The sequence below is a fragment of the Engraulis encrasicolus genome, chromosome 19 (genome assembly GCF_034702125.1).
Source record: "Engraulis encrasicolus isolate BLACKSEA-1 chromosome 19, IST_EnEncr_1.0, whole genome shotgun sequence".
In the NCBI taxonomy this organism is placed as follows: Eukaryota; Metazoa; Chordata; class Actinopteri; order Clupeiformes; family Engraulidae; genus Engraulis; species Engraulis encrasicolus.
The window spans coordinates 37,251,583-37,274,733 of record NC_085875.1 but is presented as its reverse complement, the minus strand read 5'-3'; the positions used below and the strand labels follow the sequence as shown (position 1 = coordinate 37,274,733).

Sequence of the window (23,151 nt, the reverse complement as noted above, 5' to 3'; positions counted from 1 at the left end):
GTGAAATATTACACTAAATGGTATTGTTAGTCATATATAGGCTATTGTAGGAAAGCCATGATGTCAAGTAATTACACCCAGGAACATTTCATGGTCCCTGGGCCAGACAACAAGAAATCCAGTCCAGAACTCCTGTGAGTTTTCAAAAAGATTTGGGATTTAGTGAAGATGTTAGAGAGCCTTTGTTGGCGGGGCAGAAAAACAAATGGTAGTTACAAGTGAATTTAGCCTATAAACTAGCCCCACCCGCCAGCGGCCAAAATTATTTTTGCCTGCAAGTGGGTCTAGCCTCAGACAATGCCCCAGGCCCTGAAACTGGCTGACCAATCACAACACAGGATATTTGTTTTGATTTGTTTTGAATCTTTGGAAGCAAAGGGGAAGGGGTTTTGAGGGAGAGACGACAAAGCCTTGGCCAATAGGCACAGATACAGTTTGAAAAACAACGGGTTGTTCCCATCAACAATCTTCTGATGTGTCATTGATCAGGGCCAGACTAAATATTCACATTTTTCTCACATTTAGTCTAGCATGTCAGGCTACAATTTCAACACAATATGAGAACATAGGCCTACATGAAGAGTTCAGATGCAAATCCCCCTAACTCCATTTCTGAAGACCTGCACTTTTATATTTTTAGAGAACCCCATTGTTGGTTTGGTTTACATTCATGTACTTGATAATACTAAATAGTTATATCACATAAATAAAACTAGAAGCACTCAGAGAGTGCAGATCTCCGCCAAGGAACCTGCTTGACCACCCTAAAGGGCTCTGCATACTTCACGTGCGCACTTTGGCGCGTTTGGCGCGAGAACCATTAATGACGTCATCACTTGCGCCAGACTATTCATACTTCAAAAGCGCCCTTCGCTCGCATTGTCGGAAGTGCCCTCTGCTGTTCATGAGAGAAACGGCAGTATCTTTCGCAACTCGCAGCGTGAGTTCTACGGATGTATAAAATAGAAAGCCAAACACGGCTGCTGTAGGGCTACTGAACGTCTGACTTGTGACTTACCACATTGAAACATATATTTTTTGTTGTAGCCTACATTGCCAGATCATTCCAAGACCATGTGAGAGCATTGTTCTGGCGGCAGAATTTATAAATAGATCGCCGAACACAACGTGCTTCTGAACAAAGTAAACAATTGTTTCACTGAACAACATTTAAGAGAGAAGATAAAATAACTCTCTAGGACATTTTATTATCCTCAAAATGATGCAGGATCCATTCTGTAGTAGCCTACAGTAGTTGTAGCCTCTCTTCGCAACTCCTGCTTTGTCTGCCTACCTGCATGGTCGCTGGTGGCGCACGACAAGTTACAAAAAATGTGGGGTGCACGACGTTGCGCCACGGCAGCTCGCGCCACGGCGTGTGACGTCATTTTGGGTCACGTGACGGCGCGAGTGAGGTCGCGAGTGAGGTCGCGAGTGAAGTATGAAGGAGGCTAGCGCCAGTCACGCCAAGTATGAATCCCCCTTAAGTCTTTCTGCCTTCTTTTTGCGGAGTCCCCGCAATTCAATTTCTGGTCACTAGAGGCGTCTAGATATATACTGCCCTACAATATCAGAACGCAGTATCTTGAAAATGGTCGAAAATGGGTTTAGACCGGAAATTGGCTTTAAAATACCTTCTTTTTCTTGTGTTAAATTTTTTTGGTCCAACTTGGTCCCGTTTCAGAAAAAAAACGATAAAAACTGATTATACTGCGCTTTTTGGTTTTAGGAGGTTACGTCGTACTAGCCAAGAACGCAGTATAATGCGCGTTATACTGCACTTCTCCATTGACACCGTGGTTTTGGTGTAGACAGTAATACCACAACAGAACACAGTATAATGATTTTTCAGCTAAAAAGTAATGAGAATGTTGGGTTTTTTTTGCTTTTTTCTTGTGTGCATAAATTTCCACCATAAAAAAGTATCATATGGAAGTGTCATCACCACTTTACCCCCAACACAGTTGCGTGGTCAGAAAGGAAACTTAAAAGCCCTTTTTCTCAGTTTGCCATTTTGAATTATACTGCGTTCTGAAATTGTAGGGCAGTATAGGCCAGCAATGGTGAAGAATTTTGTTTAAAGTCCTGGTTCCGGTTCGTGATTCGGATCACCACCAGAATTGAATCACTTGTTTCTTGGGTTATTACTAACAACTCCACGAAGTGTCGTCCAAATAAGTTGATTCGTTTTTTAGTTACTCTGCTGTCAGAATCTTTCAAAAAGTCCTGGTTCCGGTTTGTGATCCGGATCACCACCAGAAGTTAATCACTTGTTCATTGGGTCATTACTAACAACTCCACAAAGTTTCGTCCAAATCAGTTGATTCGTTTTTGAGTTACTCTGCTGTCAGAATCTTTCAAAAAGTCCTGGTTCCGGTTCGTGATCCGGATCACCACCAGAATTTAATCACTTGTTCCTTGGGTCATTACTAACAACTCCACAAAGTTTCGTCCAAATCAGTTGATTAGTTTTTGAGTTACTCTGCTGTCAGAATCTTTCAAAAAGTCCTGGTTCCGGTTCGTGATCCGGATCACCACCAGAATTTAATCACTTGTTCCTTGGGTCATTACTAACAACAACTCCACAAAGTTTCGTCCAAATCAGTTGATTAGTTTTTGAGTTACTCTGCTGTCAGAATCTTTCAAAAAGTCCTGGTTCCGGTTCGTGATCCGGATCACCACCAGAAGTTAATCACTTGTTCCTTGGGTCATTACTAACAACTCCACAAAGTTTCGTCCAAATCAGTTCATTCATTTTTGAGTTACTCTGCTGTCAGAATCTTTCAAAAAGTCCTGGTTCCGGTTCGTGATCCGGATCACCACCAGAATGTAACCACTTGTTCCTTGGGTCATTATCAACAACTCCACGAAGTTTCGTCCACATCCGTTGCTTAGTTTTTGAGTTATGCTGCTGACAAACAAACAAACAGACAGACAGACAAACAAACAAACAGAAAAACAGACAAACCAACGCGACCGAAAACATTACCTCATTGGCGGAGGTAATACAAAAATATTCAATTTTGATAGCTTTGCATTAAATAATAAAAATGATGATAAAAAAATAAAAAGATGATTTTCTGAAAAGGCACTCAGGGGGTTTTGCATCTGAACTATATAGACAAATAATGATGGGTTTTTGTTGCACGGAGAGGCTTGGGTTTCAGGGGCCCCTGGCTCTGGGCCCCCTGGGGCTGGGCCCAGTAGGCCTGTGCAGTAATCCACCCTTGATTACACCGGAAAGACTACCTGGAGAAAACAGTCCTGACAGAGATGGGGAGTTTAGCCACAAAGGTCAAATATGGAAAGAAGTGTCTTACCACCAGCCAATCTAATACAACATTTTCTATATGTGGTTGTTAATGTGGCCATCAGGACAAGCAGAGATGTTATCATAGTTTTAAATTAAGTTTATGTGCTTACATTGAGGTGGTTCACCCCATTACGTTTTTTTGTCTCAGTTTGTCTCTGTCTCAGTTACCCTGTCACTGGGGGACACACATAATGACCACTTAAAAAAATATATCACATTTTCATTGCCTTTTTTTCCTGAGGGCATTCTGATTACATTTTACAGTTATATCATTTTAATTTGGATAGAGGGCAGCACCAAAAGGATCTCACATTACCCCGCCCCCCCTAGTGGCAGTAGTAGTAGTAGTAGTAGTAGTAGTAGTAGTAGTAGTAGTAGTAGTAGTAGTATTGGCAGGCAACCCTATCTCACTCAATATACAGTAGTGGTGTCTGGCAGTAGGCTATGAGCGTGGAGAGAGAACAATGGGGACTATAGTCACATGACTTTCTGATGGTTTGTCAGTCAGAGTAACACTGACTGGGTCCAGTGACAGAATCACAAGAGAACACAACTGTGTACCTGCAAACCTTGAGAAGAGCCATTTGACGAAACCTGCAAGCCTTTCTGCATTCTACGATTTCTTAGATTTGAAGATGTTTTTCTGTATTGTGCCATCCGGAATCTTCAGAATCAGCAAATGAACAGCCAAAAGGCGTAACAAGCAGCCCCCAGCCTCATATAACCCTCTGCAGGACTCTCAATATATTTAAGATAAGAGTTGAAGTTAATAACAGTGCAGATGCAGTACAGGCTTATTTCCACATCACTTCATGCATTCTATGAGTAAATAAACGGTCAGTACATTCTCTTTGTCTACGGTTATATGTTCAAACGTTATCAATATGAGCTTTCTCAATGCTATCTCATCCAGAAGGAAAGCAAACATTATTTTTGCACTACCCTTCCAGGCGATATTCGTCACTGCTCTCTGTAAATTCCCACCTCTTCATTCAGAGCATTGTCAGTGGGCCTGCTTACTGTTTGTGTTGATGGGAAAGTTGCATTGATCAACACATTTATTTTTTCAATGCAAGAATATTGTTTAATGAATTGCACTCATGGAATCTTGTATTAATGGAATAATACATCAGCATCATTTTGACGAATGGAGGTGTGTTTTATTCTAGTTCCTTACTTACAACTCTGCATGTCACTTGTCAAGACTGTGTGTAGGTAAGTACCTAAACGTATTTCCGCAGGCATTTACTGTATGTACATAAACGTAGCTCATCTTTATTTGTTATTTCACAGATACATTTTCTTGTCCAACACTGATTAATGTCCTAAAATGCCCTTTGAATTTGTTTAGCACATCAAACATTAAACATTTGAACAGAAGATGCTAAAAAATGCACAATGTCCTGATACAGCTTTAAAGGAGAACTTCTGACAATTTCAATATGCTGTTGTATTGCTCACGCTACCCTTAACCTGTCAGTTTACCCAGTGATGCTGCATTTTTTCAACTCAGCCCTTTCCGACATCTAAGCTTTTCTAATGGGTGCAGACTTTGTTTACATTAAAAACTTTCTTAACATAGGCCTACTCCAAATATTATCCCAAAGGGTATCGCTATTTGCTAGTTGTCTGCTGATGTTGCATGACCTTTGTTTATGTTATTGGGAAATATTTTTTTTTAAATATAAACAAACCCCTGCCCCCATAACAATGACCAGGATCTCAGAAAAGGCTGAAGAAAAAAAAATCAGGTACTGGCAAGTCCAGGGTAGTGTGAGCATTACAACTGCATGTCGAAATTGGCTGAAGTTATCCTTTAACAATAATGGACTTGTTGAATCATAGCACTTAGCCAATACACTGATGTGACACGATATACAGTATATGTAGATACTGTAGAGAGATAGAATTTAATTGATTGGAGAGATTGCTTGATGAAATGCAGTTCTCACTTTCTTGACAGAGGACTATTGACTGAATATCAGCAGCACTCACAATGAACGGAACCTGGAACATGAGCCTGGACCTGGACCTGTATTTTGCCAGAGTGCCCAAGCGCTCCCTTGACGGGCCCTACATTGCTGCGGAGCTGTTCATTGCAACCGTGTCCATCGCAGGCAACATTCTGGTCTGCCTTGCCGTCAAGCGAAATAAGAAGCTCCAGACGGTGACTAACTACTTCCTGGTGTCCCTGGCCATGGCCGACTTCTTTGTGGGTGCCCTGGCCATCCCCTGTGCCATCTTGACAGACCTGGGCATGCCCTTCCACAACCTGTACCTCTGCATCCTGATGCTCTCAGTCATCATCATGCTAACGCACACCTCCATCTTCAGCCTGCTAGCAGTGGCTGTGGAGCGCTACATTGCAATCCTACTGCCCCTGCACTACCAGAGGCTTATGAAGCCCTGGAACGCCAGACTGATCATACTGGTCACCTGGGTCTTGGCCTTCTTAACTGGGTCCATTCCTCTGATGGGCTGGCACAAAACCCCACCACAATCCAGCCACTGCTTCTTTACCTGTGTAATCAATTTGTCCTACATGGTGTACTTCAACTTTTTCGGCTGCGTGCTGGTGCCCCTTGTCATCATGTTTGTCATCTATGCCCACATCTTCGTGACGGTGCGGAGGCAGCTGAGGCGCATCACCGCGCTGCAAGGCGCCACGCCCACGACAGCCGAGATGCCTACTACAGCCACGGGCAGAGTCACGGGGTTGCGTCGCGAGATGAGGAAGGCTACTTCCCTCTTCCTCCTCCTCTTCCTCTTCACCATCTGCTGGCTGCCCCTTCATGTGGTCAACTGCTTTCTGCTGCTGTGCCCGCGCTGCGAGGTGCCTATGCCCGTGCAGCTCCTGGCCATCCTCCTCTCCCACGCCAACTCGGCTGTTAATCCACTCTTGTACGCGTACCGCATGAAGGCCTACCGTCAGACCATCAAGACCATGTTTCCTTATTGCAGGACCACTGTTGTTGAACCAGAGAGCACTCGCGGAGATGTTGACACCACTAGAAAGACCACGGCTACTGCTTAACCCATTGATGCTGGATGTTGCGTTGCACAACATTGGCCATGGTGCCTGGAGCAGCATGACACAACATCCAGGCTCATGAGATTTGAGACAATTTTATTAGAACTCTTGATATGTTACAGATTATGATAACACATTCTAATGCAAGGGGAGGGTCTTAGTGTTTAAATGCAACTGATGGCATGTTTTTATGTGCTTCAGAGGCTGAGATATTTAGGTTTTTATAGGCTGAGGGCAACTTTAAAAACTTAAAAAGGGCTTAGGCATTGAGCAGCCTTTTTTGCAGGTGCTTTAGGCATCAATGGGTTAAAGGTCCAGTGTGTAATTTTACGCAGTAGTTTATTTCCAAACGGTATGCTGCCGAAATTCACAAACGTGATCTTTTTCATGAATATTCACCAAGTACATACGCAAACTACTTACTGGTCTGACAAGAGTAGGTTTTGAAGCCAAAGGTGTCTATGACTGGTTATTCAAAATGCCAGATTTACCGTATTTACAGTGGTTCCACCTTTTGATGTATGAAAACTGTACATTTATATAAGCCATAATGAATACTTCATTATGATCAGAAATCAATGGTGATACTATCAATAGAAATCAATGGTGGTACTGGTAGTAAATATTAACCCCTTTGCGCAGAACTTCTGTTGTAACAATACTGTCAACAAAATTGTAACGACTAAGTTACTTAGGGCTCTTGGTAATGTCATGTCAGTATTGTTATGCAGTTGAGTATTTTCAGCAGACAGATTAATAAAATATCACATTATTACAGAAATAATTGAACCACATATATTTATTGTTGAAATCAAAAAACAACATAATTATAATAAGCAACCATGTCCCAAAAAGAGACTTTTGATTTTGTACAGTTGGAAATTATTCAGTTATCATATTCTGTAATACGTACTCTGGTAAATATCTGTTCTTTGATTATTATTCAGTGTGAATACTGTAAGTCAAACAAAGTTGTTAATATATTATTATTTATGCAATGCTGCATGTGTAAGTATATCTGACAATTTTAATGTGCGATAGAAATATTAATTAATCTGAATGTTTCTGTGTTTTATCTCTGTTTATCATTGCTCAATGTTGCATAACATTTGGGTGCACTGACGCAACGTTTGTGTTTGATTAAGACAAATACAACAGCTGAGTGCAATGGTGGACATGTGGGGCGCGTTTGCCTTGGTCTGGTCGGAACAGGGTGAAAGGCTGTCTGGATGTTTTCACTTGCGCTGCGTGCATGGCCCATCTCTTTTCCAGTTCCTCTGTGTCAGGGCAAGACTGGGGGAGAAATAGGGCCCAGGCACTTTTGACTTAACCCCTTAAGACGCGGCATTATAAATTAGCTGTTACCAGAGTGGCAATGACCAAGTCATAATGTGTTACTATAGGCCCCATGCACAGTAATAGTAGTGTAGTACTATAGTAGTTAACTTCCAATGTGTATTACTGCGTGCCACAGGAGGTACGGCGTGCATTAAGGCGCTACACGGGCCTCTCATAATTAGCGGCACCAAACTAAGTCACCGGTGGGCCCTGCACCCTCGTGGGCCCTTCATTTCAGAAATGTGAAAAAAAAAATTAGGGGCCCACGAGGGTGCAGGGCCCACCAGGAAATGCCCGCTATGCCAGATGGCCAGTCCAGCCCTGCTCTGAGTCCTCTGTGGTGAAAGACCAGGATCCAAAGCAACCAATAGCAGCAGTGTCTAAGGTCAGGTGATCGATGGAGCAGTTTGTTTGGGTTAGACTTGGACATCCCAAGGTGTAAAGGTGCCTGGCTGGGCAGGAGGACACTGTAACACACACAAACATGCACAAACATGGACAGACACGTGCCCACACACACACACACACACACACACACACACACACACACACACACACACACACACACACACACACACACACACACACACACACACACACACACACACACACACACACACACTAACATTAACATAGTTGTGAATTTTACATTAATATTACAGGCATTTCTATGTTATTTTTTCACTCTGTGTTCATGACTACCACCTAGTTTATAGAGTGTGAGATTTTGCTTCCTATACAATGGTAAAGACACGACATTTCAGAATTTGCCCTCTATGACTGACTTACCAATTTGGTGAAACCGTCCTCGCAGGCGTTGCGGATCCTTTCAGGGGTGGCTGGGCTGTCCAGTCTAAAAGGGCCACTCAGGCCCGATTCTGACCTGGCCGTTGCGATGGCCTCTTTGATGGCATAGAACACAGAAGAAGCCAGAAACAGAGGAGGCTCCCCCACAGCCTGGTGGGGGGAAAATGTGGTGGTAGTTTTACTGCTCTGCTTGTGTATACTGATACTTACAAAACAAATAAATAACCCATCTAACAAACAAGTCTGACAGGCGGACAAAGATGCTCACTTGTTGCTCATTGATGTAAATTAATGAATACAATTCAATGTAACACGAAAAATGGCGGCTAAGATCATGTTTTGGCCGATTTAAAGAATGTATTTCAGACAAACAGAGAAGATCCACAGAGAAAATCCAGAGAGGAGGATTAGTTTTGTCCCTGCAAATGGAGATACAGTATAATGAATTTTTATAATGAGTTTTTGATGGTCATCGATGTTTTTGGGTTTGTCATTCAACACATTGGATTCAAAATGTACTACATTTGTGGCAGTACTAATCCAGGTAAGTTACTCTGTGTTTTGACTAAGTGCGTTACATGCGGCCTTGACTCCTCCACTTGTGCTTGTTTCCTTGCCCCGCCTCCTGGCCCCTCCTCCGTGGGGAAAACGATAAAGTTTCCCAGCTGTCAGCCTAGCCACAACAACTTTTGAGGGACTGTTTTTCATTCACCATCCCAATTACAAATGAGAAAAAGAGTTTACAATTAAGCTTTTGCAAGATATTGAAATATAATGCTATTGTCAGTGATGTCATCATGACATATTACTTCTATTATTCCTGGTACGAGGAAACAAGCACAAGTGGAGGAGGCAAGGCCGTATATTGTAACGCACCCTAAGATTAACTAGATCCCGCTTCCCTTCTACCTTTGATGAGAAGATGGCCCTTTCGTTGGGGGCGTCTCTCAGCAGGGACACCTTGAGCTCCGTGGGGATGTCGCCGAAGGCAGGGATCTTGTACATGCCAGGGCCCCGAGTGAAGAGGTAACCCTGTGGAGAGTACCTCAACTCCTCCAGGGTGTACAGGCCCACACCCTGCATGAATGCCCCCTCCACCTGAGGAGTAGAGGAGAGTGGTTACATGGCGCATCTGGTGTCTGAATAGCGGTATGTCCCATAATAAATAAATAAATAAATAATGCACCTGTCCAATGTCCAAGGCGGGGTTCAGACTTTTCCCCACGTCCATCACTATGGAGGTGTGTACATTCTTTGAGGTACAAGGGTAGAAAACATGAATCAAAGACAGAAAAGCATCAGTTAACAAAATAGGGTAACACTTTACTTGATGCTGGTGTCATAAGCATGTCATTACAGTGTCATGACACAGTCATAAACATTTTGTACATGTCATAAACATTTTATGACTGCGGGCTTTAAGTGACATTCGGTAATGGCAAAGACAACCCGGTTCTCCAAAACAGTTTTGCTTTGGAAATAAATGAATGCATAACCCTTGTTGTCTCAAATGGAAAATATACTGACTACCTTTGAACCTCGTTTATCAAGCTACCCATCTCACCTTATGGCTTCCGGTCAGGCAGTCGATTTCCACTTCAGAACACGCCACTCCATAGCTGAAGTAATTAAACGGCCTTCCTGAGTTGGTGTCAAAGTCATAACCAAGATCCGGGGTCCTACGATGGAAAAACATAGTTTTGGGTTTCATTGTCTGAAATTAAGCTTCGTAAAGTATGTGCAAATACCTGGAAACCATTTTTTTGGAGCACTCAACAAACTTAAACTGTGCTATTACTCACTTGTAAAAACCATTGGCTGACAAATTCACTCGATCAAAGTATGCGGCTCTGACCTGTCAAAAACACAAAAAAGCTACTGTTCATAAAAATCACCCATTGTTCACCAAATCACAAATTGTTTTATGGCTGAAAATGTCCATGTTAAATTGATATTAATTAGAGCATGGCCATACTGTGAGAGTGTATGCACAATTTCTAGTCAATGAAACACTTCAAAAATAATAATACACATAGACATGTTGTTAATAATGAAGCAATGTTATTCCTTTTGTGATATTTAATTTCCTTTCATTTCATTTATTTGATTAGGACAAGGCACATTCATTAAATATGCCAGAGTTAGCATACCATAGTTGCTCAATTTCATAAAAAGAATAAATACAACATGGCAACAACATGCAGACAATATACTTGTGTATCACAGTCCCTTTTGTCAGTGCTCTGTGTGTAGGTGCAGAGAGGGTTCATGAAATGTTTCTGCTGCTAGAGTATGCTAAGGGCCCTTCCCATTTGTAAATTCTACCCCTACCCCTATGCCTTCCCCATGCCCCTCGAGCTTTCAAACGAAGCTGAAAGGTGTAGGGCTTGAAACGCAACCCCTACGAATTGAGATACCCCTTCAACAATCACGGAATGCATTAGGTTGACGTTACTAGCGATTTTTTTCATGTGCATTTCACGGAGAAAAGGGCCATCACACATTAGGACAATGTTAAACTTAGTACAATGGAATAATTATTACCACTTTAAAACCGTCAATTGCGACGAAAATACTTAAACTTGTGTGCTTTTGTGGATGCCGCGGCTTGCCGCCAATTTTTAAAGGCATTTGCAATGCATTCAGGGAAATCTGTCGTAGCCCTCCGTCGTGGAAATCTACGTTCGGAGATGTGGAAAGCCCTTCGCCCTACCCGTAACCCTCTGTCTGAACCTGAATCGAGATGCTACTACCCCTACACATGGACGCGCAAAACGGAGGGGAAGGGGAAAGGCGTAGGGCTAAGGGGTGTAATGGGATTCAGCATTAGTGTTTTACATGTATAATGTGTTTGTCTTGTTATTAGTTAATTTCTGCTTTTCTTTGAAAAAGAGTCTATAGTCTCAATGCGACTACCTGGTGAAATAAGATATAAAGTAAACTAAATTGCTAAATGAAATATAATGTGATGTGTGACTGACTTACCCAGTCCTCCCAGGTGCCTGTGGGGTTCTTGGCCTTGTAGGGCTCCAGCCTCTGCAGGAGGGTGCTACAGGCATTCTGGAGTAGAGGAGAGGAGAGGAGGGGGGCATAATTTGAAAAGAGGATAGCAAACAAAACAAAAAAGATGTCATGATAGACAAACAAATCAAGAGATGATCAAGTGATCAAAGAGTTGTCTGACTCAGCCTAATGTACTAGATCAACCATTGACATTGTAGTACATTTGGTGATGTTTTATCCATTACCGTAGACTTCCATTGCTGCGCTAAATGTAGGTAGATATACTGTCAAACTGGGCATTGCAAACACACAGAGAAAAAATCCTATGGATTCCCATATTTTACCAGGGCTTAACTGAGCCATTTCCTGAAATAAGGTGAACTGTTCCTTTAAATGTGCCTTAGTTACCACCCCCCCCCCCTGCTCTCAATGCCCTCCAAGGGCTCTCTAACGCCCCCTGCCTGAGGGACTGTAGAGCCCTCGTTGAGAAACCCTCCTGCAGAGGAATCGGGAGTCGGGGCGTCTTACGTGGACAGCCATGCCGTTGAGGTCTGAGGAGGCTGAGGCAGCAGTGGGGCTGGTGTTGGGCACAGTGTTGGTGCTGGTCTCAGTGATGTGGATCTTGGAGCTGGGGATGCCCAGTGTCCTGCTGGCAACCTGAACAGGGATGATACACACGCACCCACGCACATGCACGCATATGCACACGCGCGCGCACGCGCACACACACACGCGCGCACGCAGCCATGCACAAGAAAAGACATGAGATTTCTGTGTTGCCACACAACAAAGTTGGTTATAATTGTGTACGCACAGTAAAAGAACAAGGGGGACAGTTGCTCAGTCACGACACAGGCAGAGATTCTAAGAGTATAGACACTGTATATCTCCAGTCTCTCATAACACAGGCAGAGATTCTGAAAGCCGCCAATAATGCTCAACCGGGGCCTAACGGTACCCGAGATCGATTCCGACCGGGTCATTTGCCAGTCATTCCCCATCTCTCTCTACAAACTCATTTCCTGTCGCTCTCTCACTATCTTATCACAAATAAAGACACAAAAAAAGCCCTAAAAATATCTATTAAAAAATCCTTAATCGGAGCTAACAGTTTCACTGTTTTGCTTCAACACAAAGGAAAATAAAGGCATACTAGAATGAACTGTAGTCATCACAGTTAGAATGTAACGTGCAGGCCTCGGCCGTGACTCAAAGGGCTAAGGCATCTAACTGTTATACCGGGCACCTGCTGTCTTTACCCAATACTCCCCTTTCTCTCTCCTGACTATATTCTGTCCTCTCTACTGTCCTATCAAATAATAAAGGCACAAAAGGCCGCAAAATATATATTTCAAAAATTAACCTTCACAACAGAGGGGTGTCCTTCATCTCCAAAAACTGGACAATATGTACAGTGTCCGGCGGCAATTCTCAAACAGCCTTTCATGAAGGACAGCGCAAATGTGCCATTGCAAAATACCAGGTTCCCCTTTCTGTGTAAATGGCACTCATGATTTTAAACTGTTCATAACCCTTGACCCTTCACCCATGACCCTTTACATACAAACACACACACAAGTTTCACATTGCATCTACAGTACTACATGAGGTGATCATATGAATTTCGCTCATATTATTTTTATTTCTTCAGTTTTCACTACACTTTTCAAGGTTCAGGTTTACAGTATGTGGCGGATCTTTTTGCTATCTTCAATTATTACATGTATTTTCTTTCATGTCCACCGTGCGTCTTACCTGAATCATCTTGGTGTGCAGACCTTGACCCATCTCAGTCCCTCCGTGGGTTAGCAATACAGATCCATCTGTGTAGATGTGCGCCAGAGCACCTGCCTGTAATGATACAGTATGATGAGTTACACAACAGCACAGTGTCTAAACACCATCAGAAATGAATATGGTCTTCATTCAAAAATGCATATATTTTCTGTGGAAAACAGGAAACTTATCTGCCTTGATTCTGTACAAAAAAGCTAGGTAACACTTTACTTAAAGCCAACATTATAAGCGCATTTATAGCAAATTATAACACACATTATAATTACTTACAACGTATTATGACTACACTCATAATGCTTCATGATGCTTTATATTAACAGTTATGAATAACTATGAATCTAGCTTATAATGCTTTATAAATCCAAGGGTGTCATGAGTGCTCATGACTGGCTATAAACTACAGGCTGCCTGATGGGGTTTATAGTACATTATGAGTACCTATACCCCTCTATGCACAGACCTGGATGATAAACTGTCATAAGGGCTCATACGATGCTATAATGTTTCATGTGAGATCATAAGTCGTCAATGTGTGCTCTAAGGCAGTGTTTCCCAACCTTTTTTGTCTCGCGTACCCCCTAAACCTCTTAGTTGTGACATGAGTACCCCCTAATTCACGTTTTATATCGCTTTCTCTGTCCTGATGTGACTGCTCCATACATTTGTTATAATAATAACATCTTTCCAAGTACCCCCTGCAGTGTGCTCGCGTACCCCTAGTGGTACACGTACCCCTGGTTGGGAAACACTGCTCTAAGTAAAGTGAAGTTCATATGGATGCATCTATAATGCACTGTATAATGCACATCTATAATGCATCATAATGTACTGTAAGTCCCATCAGGCAGCCTGTAGTTTATATCCAGTCATGAGCACTCATAATACCCTTGGATTTATAAAGTATTATAAGCTAGATTCATGGTTATTCATTACTGTTAACATAAAGCATCATGAAACATCATCGGTGTAGTCGTAATGCGTTGTAAGTAATTATAATGTGCATTATAATTAGTTATAAATGCGCTCATAATGCGCTATAGATATGGACTTCATAGAAAGTGTTACCAAAAGGGATAACATAAAATAACATAATCTCACACAAAGGTCAGGATGTACTAAGACTGACATAATTGAGAATCTGCATGTGCTCTGAATTTCAAGTAAAATCTGATGTACCAAGACAATGTGCGTGAAAACCTGGACTGATACATCTGGATCTTTGAGCAAACTGCGCTGCTTGAAAGTATGGAACCCCTTGAGCAATTCAGATATTTCTGTTGTGTGTGTTCAGAATTAGGAAAGGGTGCTATACAAATTTTTACACATTGATCACACACTTTCAAGCAGCACTGTACGTATCTTGTGCAGATTTTCACATACGTGTATGCAAAGATTCAGTAGAACAAGTCTTGAGTAAGTACTTGAGGCCACAGGTGATCAAGCTCTTACACAAAATCTTATCAAAAAAACTGTCAGACAAACAGAACCAATAAGATTGGTTGTGTGATTAAGAAAATAAAGTTTTTATATGGAGAAACGAAACCTGGTTGAGGAAAACAGCAGTGAAGCTGATGCCAAACTTGGTGGGAATCATGCAGAGGCCTCTTTTCGTCCAGCGATGCTGCCTGCAAACAAAATGTGCAATACAGAGAAACATGATTAAAGACAAACTAAGAACAATATCCAGCCAACCACTTCCTATGGAAATTAGCAAACAATAGACTGGTAGATTTAGCTGGCTGGTAGATTGAGAGATTAAATAGAATATCTTTAATATCTTCAGTGAAACAGTAAAAAAGAATTCAGTAAAGGCCTGTCTCTCCTGAGGTGTAGTGCCGGAGATAGAGGCAGTCAGAAGCAAAGATATAGCCAATACACACAATGTGTGTGTCTACACATACAGTAGCTATTCTTTGGTCTTTACATACAGTAGCTATGCTGCAAGTTGGTTTATTTGCTCCAGAGAGCATAGCAGGGTGGACATATTTGCGTGTGTGTGTGTGTGTGTGTGTGTGTGTGTGTGTGTGTGTGTGTGTGTGTGTGTGTGTGTGTGTGTGTGTGTGTGTGTGTGTGTGTGTGTGTGTGTGTGTGTGTGTGTGTGTGTGTGTGTTTGTGTGTCAGAAGCAAAGATATAGCCAATACACACAATGTGTGTGTCTACACATACAGTAGCTAATCTTTAACCCCTGCTCACCTATTAAAGTCATCCACAGCTGCCTTTCTTTGGTGATAGTTAGATATTTCCAAGCAGTCTTGCCAACAGCGATCGATGGTGAACTGCTGTAAGCACTGGTTGAATGGAGTGAGATCTCCCTGCTTGTATAGGTTCAGTCTCCTTACCTGTTAAAACAAACAAGTCATGATGAACAACTTTATCAGTGAAGATTGCTTCCATACCTTGATGATATGGTGTGGCTGCCATATAATATAATTATCTTGCTCTCGTACATAATAAATTATAATAATTATCGAATGTGCATTGTCTGCTTCTTTGTGCGTTCTGACCAATTGTCTGGAGGGGGGGGGATTACAATTAGATTGCATTTATCATAACCTTTAGTAGGTGAAAGCTCACCTGGGAAACTCCGACTATCACTGTCGAGCAGCAGCAGCAGCAGCAATGGGGCCCCAAGGTAGCAGTGTGGTGGGACGGTACCATGCTCAGGGGAGGAAGATGGAGGAGAGCACTGGTTAATTACTCCCCCCACCAACCAGGCGGGTCGGAGGTCAAACCGGCAACCTTTGGGATACAAGTCTGACGCCCTAACCGCTTATCCATGACTGCCCCTTTAGTGAAATGGCACTGGTATTTTAAACTATGTATTAACATGATGGAATGATCTTGAAAAATCAAGATGTACCCTTTAATAATGCATTATTGTCATCGCTTTCTGATGATGAATACCAAAATATGGATGAATGAATGCCAGATGAAGACTTTTTTTAACTTTCACTTTGTTGTTTTAAAATGTGCAAGTAGAGAGCTTGGGCAGTCATGGGTAAGCGGTAAGAGTGTCAGACTTGTAGCCCAAAGGTTGCCGGCTCGCCAGGCTGGTGGGGGGAGTAATTAACCAGTGCTCTGCCCCATCCTCCTCCATGGCTGAGGTACCCTGAGCATGGTACCGTCCTGCTGCACAGCTCCATTGGGGCGCCATTGGGGGCTGTCCCCTTGCACGGGTGAGGCATAAATACAATTTTGTTTTGTGCAGTGAACACTTGTGTGCTGTGGAGTGCTGTGCCACAATGACAATGGGAGTTTCCCAGGTGGGGTTTTGCTTTCTTTTGCTTTTACGCTTTCGAACAATACCCAAATTTGGATGAATGAATGCCAGATGATGACTTTCTTTTACTTTCACTTTGTTGCTTCAAAATGTGCAAGTAGAGACGCTTGCCAGCCAGTCACCTCTTCCGATGGCACTCCACAGGCCAGTGCCACGTCACTCATCCAGCTCTCGGCCACCATCATCCCCTGCGGGCCGCCGAAGCCCCTGAAGGCCGTGTTGGACGGCAGGTTGGTCTTGCACATGTAGCCGGTGCCACACATGTGGGGGACGTTGTAGGAGTTCTCCATGTGGAACAGAGCGCGCTCCATAATCTACACAGATGTACACACACACAGAGAAAGAGACACACACGCATGCACTCACACACACACACACACACACACACACACACACACACACACACACACACACACACACACACACACACACACACACACACACATGAACATGCCATGTTTCACACAAACTGAAATTGTAATGTTTTACAAAAATGCGATGTCATTTTTTTACAAACACCGATGCTTGTTGATTGGTAGAGATTTTACCTGAATCAATCATGTTGCAAAAAAAAAAGCTCACACTCCCCGGCAAATACGAATATAAAAATAACATTTTTGCTTTTTTTAATTACACATTTAAGGCATCAGGATTACATTGTTGAACAGGGAACAGATGATTGGACAAGCTTCTAAATAGTCCAAGTTTGCACTAGTAAAAAAATATTGACTAACAAATGCTTAAAGATTAGATAAAATTCTCAAACATAGAGAATGGACAAATTGCGTATACACACTGATAATGACAGGTCCATGGAATTCCCGGCATTGCTGTAAAAAGTTACTTCGACAGCCTTGACTTCTCCGGAATTCATGTAGCCAACCTGCGGAGTAATGACATCTGCCATCAGAGAAACATTGCAGGAAGGTATTGCCAGAAACATTGGGCACTACTCCAGTATCTGTGTATTACCGTAAATGTGTTTGTAAAATGTAATTTACAGAAAGTATTCTGCGGTGCATTTATGGCAAACATGGATGGCAAACATCACCTTGTAACAACCATAGAATGGGTGTCGACCCCCAGTAACCAGCATATCCTCGTCTCTGTCCAGCATGCAGCGCACAGGCCTTTTGACTCTTAGTTTAAAAAAGAAGAAGCATGCACTTTAGTAAAGGAAAAGTGAGATGGGCTGTATCGTTACGTATCTCTCCATGGACACTAATGTAAATATTGTTTTCCTCATTCCAATATAGCCACAGCCTTGCTATGCCAGGTCAAGTTATTGTGACATGATCAGGTCAAGAAATTGCTCATGGATTCATATCTCAGTTTATCTTAGATTAGATTATACTTTATTATCATGCAAGCATGAAAATTGCCTTTGGTCTCACAGGGTAAAAAACAGAATATAAACACAGATAGACACAAATAGACAGAAAACACACATACAAATGCTGCATCCACCCCCCCTCCAACCACCCCTCCCAGCACACACATCATATGCAAGTCAGGCATTAGTTCAAAATATCTCTAGCTTTTCCATAGCTTATTGACTATGGAAATTGCATTTGCATCTCAGAACAATGTACTCGCCACACCGGACACTGCTTACTTTTGTGCTGCTACAGCCACTACAGTTGAGAGGAGTGTGCTCCTGCTCTCCTTCCCACCGAAGCCTCCACCCATCCTCTTCACACGGCAGACAATACGACTGGCTGGCACTCCCAGCGCCTTGGCAACCAAAGCCTACAGAGGAAAAGGCGAGAAAAAGTATTTTAAAAAACCTGAAAGTAGTTGTGAAATACTGTATGTTGTATATATAATGCACTTCTGAATATGTCTGATGTATTTTTATGGGCAATGTTATTGTGTTAAGTGTTCAAAAAGTCTGCTACTGTATGTAGTCTTGTAATATGTCAATCAGATCACCTTGGATTCAGCACTTATTTTTACAATAAATGCAGCAATTTATATAAAGACAAATTTTTTTAATATAGTTTTTGCAATCCACAATCAGATACTATATTATTTAAATGGTGACTAAACTACACACTATGCACCACTTCTGAAATAAACAAATTGTCCATACAATATCCAAATGATGAACAAGAAGAATCACCACACACTGGTGGATTTAATTTTGCTGCTTTTTTATTTAGAGAACAACGAGTTGCGGTGTGCAGTGATTCTTCTCGTCTTCCTTGGACTACAGATGACGGCACTTCACCAGCTACTGGAAACTGGCTGTGCAAAGGAGTTTCAGATCTTTGGTTCTTCACCTGTGTTTTAGTGGCCGACTGTGTAGACACAAAGAGCTCCATCTCTCCGTCCTCCCCCCGCGGGATGGCCAGGGTACAGTTGGTCTCCAGGTAGAAGTGCTCTTGGCCTCCCATGTGGATCTCACCTGAGAGACAGAGGTGGCACAACTTTCAGACTAATGGCATATTGCTCGAAAAAGCCAAAAGGCAAGGAATACGGTATACAGTTGTTTTTTTTTTCAAAACTGACTCAATGACAGTGTAGGACCTCCTTGGTTGTTTGTATAGTTTTAGTATTTCTCGACAGGGGTTCTAGTCGGGGGTGGGGTGTGTGTGGGTGGGGGGCATTTGGGGCTTGTAGGCTTTTGTACGCTTATTTAGGCTTAAGATGAGATGAAGGGGGTGTTGGGACTGGGAGGCTTATGATGAGGTCAAGGGGGTGTTGGTTAAAATGAGTGAGAACCACTGGATTTTTTTGTGTGCCTCCTTAGACACTTTGGCTTGATTTTACTTGTAAAATGTAGATCACATATGGCTCTTTTCCACTGCCGGTTTTCTGGTAGTCCTACAGGTCGACACAGTGCGACTCTTTTTGCTTCATGATTGAGCTGTGTCGTGCCTATTCGAAAGGAAAAAGTGGTAGCCGAGTAGCGTTGTGTGGAGCTGTAGGTCTACCAGAAAACCGGCAGTGGGCAGCATTTACACAGGCCTGCATGATTTGCATATTGTGGGTGATCAATTAATATTGCTTGCAGACTTGAGAACAGGTACAAATGTGATGGACACTGCTCTATTTAAATCAGGTTTTTGCATGTGTCACTGTGTAGTTTTCAACATGGACAACACAGAAGAGAGAGACATTGTGTGTGTACTCTGTCGATTATAAGCATGTTGTGGTGATGGCTTCTTTGTCTGTTGTATTTAGAATTCCAGATTTTATAATCATTAGCCCATTTCCTATGGACCCCCCGGTAATTCTGAATAATTATGGAGAATGTCTGATTCTTAGTGCCATGTACGTAATTTGTGAAGTAGGCCTAATAATTCCGCCGCAGGTTTCGGAGAAGCACAGACGTCCTGGGGTAATTTCACATATGCACGCCGTTTGCACCCCCTTAGAATGTCTGTAAATTGAGTAAATACCAGACGTTTACTTATCCCGTCCGAATGCGGCCAAAAAAATCACGGACGTCCAGGGGTAATTGCGAATTACCAGGCGTCCATAGGTAACATTTATCCTGTGTGAATCAGGATATTGTATGGTAACTTGAAAATGCAGTGTTGGTGAAAGCAAGCAGATTGCAAGGACAAGCCCTAAAGTTCAGAGGGTGAAGATATCCCAAGCTACAGTAGGAAGACCCTAAACTTAACAATTCCCACACCTTTATCTAATCACTAGAAGCTTGATGGTGCGTCAATTCTTGTCTGTTACTGCCCTGGGCCTCGTTTCCCGATTACGATGGTTCTTAGCCTTACGTGTGTCGTTAACCAGTGATCCTACGAATGTTCTTAGATTTCCTACGACTGTTTCCCAAAGACACTCGTACATGCACGCGCGTGCACAGCCTCTAAGATCATTCGTAGCGTCGCTCTTAAGGATCGCTGTCCACATATGTGGTGCTGAAGTGTCCTCGGAGTGAACTGCGCCGTCATGCTGCTAAACCATTTACAAAATGTAAAGCGTGTGTCAGTATCAAAAGTTGTTTTCTATAAGGGTGGGACGACATTTGTAGCAGTTTGCAACTTTCGACAGGAGTTATTGTTGGAAAATGAAATAAAAAGCACACACACAATGAAATCATGCAAAACCATGAGCTACGCCGTTAAAACAAAGCGCGTGCAGTTGGCTACCTTTAAGAAGAAGTAGAAGTAGGCCTAGGAGTTCCAAATTTGGATGCGCATTTTGGGAGCGGCGCACAAAGTAGGCCTGCGCGGACCTCAAGGCTTTAACAACTGTGTAGGAACATTTTGCACGGCTGTCTGCTGGTATTAAAACAAAAATCTACACGAATCCCCATCGCTGCCTTTGTTTATGTCATAGTTTACCCCTAGCCTACAACTGTCGTGTCTTTTCTGCGTCGCCTTCCCTTTCTTAGGGTAGGCCTACTTGAAAATGAAAGAGTGCGCAACGACTCGCTGACGGTTTTTTTTTTTTTTTTTTTAATGTTTCGGTAGTGCCCTTCCGACATCACCACTCTTGTCTCTGGTCGCCGAAGCCCCCTATTTATTTTGCGTGTGGATGCCTTGTTCTTGTTCACGAAGCACCCACACAAATTATGATTGATCACAGTTTAATAATGCCCTGATTTATCAAACACAGCTGAACTATTTTACTGCCTGTAAAATATTTTCCAAACACCTTGCTTTTATTTTATACACTTACACAATTAATGTTACCTTCTTATTTTCGTTACAGTGTCAACTGTGGTGTCATGATATTTACACTCCCGTCTTAAAACATCAACTTGAAGCGCAAGTTTCCTATTTTCCTGTGGGTGTCTCCACTGTGCCATGCAACTCGCGTCTTAAAACTGCAATCTTATGCGCAACTTTCTTCTTTTCCCTTCATATCCTGTGGGTGTCTCCACTGTGCCATGCCGTTACGATCAATCTTAGCGCGTTAAGACTACTCCAGATCACTCGTAGATTTCTCTTAGAGTTACGTGTCAACCTGCGATGGTTCTTTGCTAAGTTGGCTTTGGGAAACGCTCTGTGAGCTCTACGATGGTGTTACGTGTGAACTTAAGTAGCACGTAGCGTTAAGTAGTACTTAAGGCCCTTTCGGAAACGAGGCCCTGGGCCTCGTTTCCCAATAACGATGGTTCTTAGCCTTACGTGTGTCATTAACCAGTGATCCTACGAATGTTCTTAGATTTCCTACGACTGTTTCCCAAAGACACTCGTACATGCACGCGCGTGCACAGCCTCTAAGATCATTCGTAGCGTCGCTCTTAAGGATCGCTGTCCACATATGTGGTGCTGAAGTGTCCTCGGAGTGAACTGCGCCGTCATGCTGCTAAACCATTTACAAAATGTAATGTGTGTGTCAGTATCAAAAGTTGTTTTCTATAAGGGTGGGACGACATTTGTAGCAGTTTGCAACTTTCGACAGGAGTTATTGTTGGAAAATGAAATAAAAAGCACACACACAATGAAATCATGCAAAACCATGAGCTACGCCGTTAAAACAAAGCGCGTGCAGTTGGCTACCTTTAAGAAGAAGTAGAAGTAGGCCTAGGAGTTCCAAATTTGGATGCGCATTTTGGGAGCGGCGCACAAAGTAGGCCTGCCGCGGACTCAAGGCTTTAACAACTGTGAGGAACATTTTGCACGGCAGTCTGCTGGTATTAAAACAAAAAATCTACACGAATCCCCATCGCTGCCTTTTTTATGTCATAGTTTACCCCTAGCCTACAACTGTCGTGTCTTTTCTGCGTCGCCTTCCCTTTCTTAGGGTAGGCCTACTTGAAAATGAAAGAGTGCGCAACGACTCGCTGACCGTTTTTCTTTTCTTTTTTTTTTTTTTAATGTTTCGGTAGTGCCCTTCCGACATCACCACTCTTGTCTCTGGTCGCCGAAGCCCCCTATTTATTTTGCGTGTGGATGCCTTGTTCTTGTTCACGAAGCACCCACACAAATTATGATTGATCACAGTTTAATAATGCCCTGATTTATCAAACACAGCTGAACTATTTTACTGCCTGTAAAATATTTTCCAAACACCTTGCTTTTATTTTATACACTTACACAATTAATGTTACCTTCTTATTTTCGTTACAGTGTCAACTGTGGTGTCATGATATTTACACTCCCGTCTTAAAACATCAACTTGAAGCGCAAGTTTCCTATTTTCCTGTGGGTGTCTTCACTGTGCCATGCAACTCGCGTCTTAAAACTGCAATCTTCTGCGCAACTTTCTTCTTTTCCCTTCATATCCTGTGGGTGTCTCCACTGTGCCATGCCGTTACGATCAATCTTAGCGCGTTAAGACTACTCCAGATCACTCGTAGATTTCTCTTAGAGTTACGTGTCAACCTGCGATGGTTCTTTGCTAAGTTGGCTTTGGGAAACGCTCTGTGAGCTCTACGATGGTGTTACGTGTGAACTTAAGTAGCACGTAGCGTTAAGTAGTACTTAAGGCCCTTTCGGAAACGAGGCCCTAGTCAATGAACCAAACAAACACCACAGGACTGTTGTCTCAGTGAGGTTTTAACACTTTGCTAATAGATAGAAACAATGAAAGTCAGAAAAAGGGTGCTATAAAGTCAGTTTCAGGGCTTTTCAGGGCAGAACTAATCTAAACGTTATCAGCCTTATCTC

At 42.6% G+C, this 23,151-nt stretch overlaps 2 protein-coding genes across 2 annotated transcripts in view; one reads left to right on the top strand and one right to left on the bottom strand.

Annotated features, from left to right (window-relative positions):
• The first annotated feature begins 5,188 nt into the window (after nt 1–5,188).
• On the top strand, nt 5,189–6,347 carry LOC134469869 (adenosine receptor A2b-like). Its single transcript, XM_063223898.1, has one exon. It carries the CDS (start codon nt 5,310–5,312, stop codon nt 6,345–6,347), a length of 1,038 nt encoding a protein of 345 aa, XP_063079968.1. The 5' UTR covers nt 5,189–5,309.
• Nucleotides 6,348–7,125: 778 nt separating this feature from the next.
• Nucleotides 7,126–23,151, bottom strand: part of xdh (xanthine dehydrogenase) — a 33,106-nt gene continuing 17,080 nt past the window's right edge. The window contains exons 21-36 of the mRNA XM_063184308.1: nt 18,853–18,977; nt 18,186–18,319; nt 17,622–17,709; nt 17,367–17,453; nt 16,693–16,884; nt 15,484–15,629; nt 14,833–14,914; nt 13,248–13,343; nt 12,021–12,149; nt 11,475–11,549; nt 10,292–10,344; nt 10,054–10,168; nt 9,676–9,741; nt 9,399–9,587; nt 8,472–8,639; nt 7,126–8,149 (exon numbers count right to left, since the gene is read on the bottom strand). Of these exons, the coding sequence (XP_063040378.1) occupies nt 8,099–8,149; nt 8,472–8,639; nt 9,399–9,587; nt 9,676–9,741; nt 10,054–10,168; nt 10,292–10,344; nt 11,475–11,549; nt 12,021–12,149; nt 13,248–13,343; nt 14,833–14,914; nt 15,484–15,629; nt 16,693–16,884; nt 17,367–17,453; nt 17,622–17,709; nt 18,186–18,319; nt 18,853–18,977 (1,796 nt within the window). The 3' untranslated portion in view covers nt 7,126–8,098. The remainder of the gene's footprint in view (nt 8,150–8,471; nt 8,640–9,398; nt 9,588–9,675; nt 9,742–10,053; nt 10,169–10,291; nt 10,345–11,474; nt 11,550–12,020; nt 12,150–13,247; nt 13,344–14,832; nt 14,915–15,483; nt 15,630–16,692; nt 16,885–17,366; nt 17,454–17,621; nt 17,710–18,185; nt 18,320–18,852; nt 18,978–23,151) is intronic.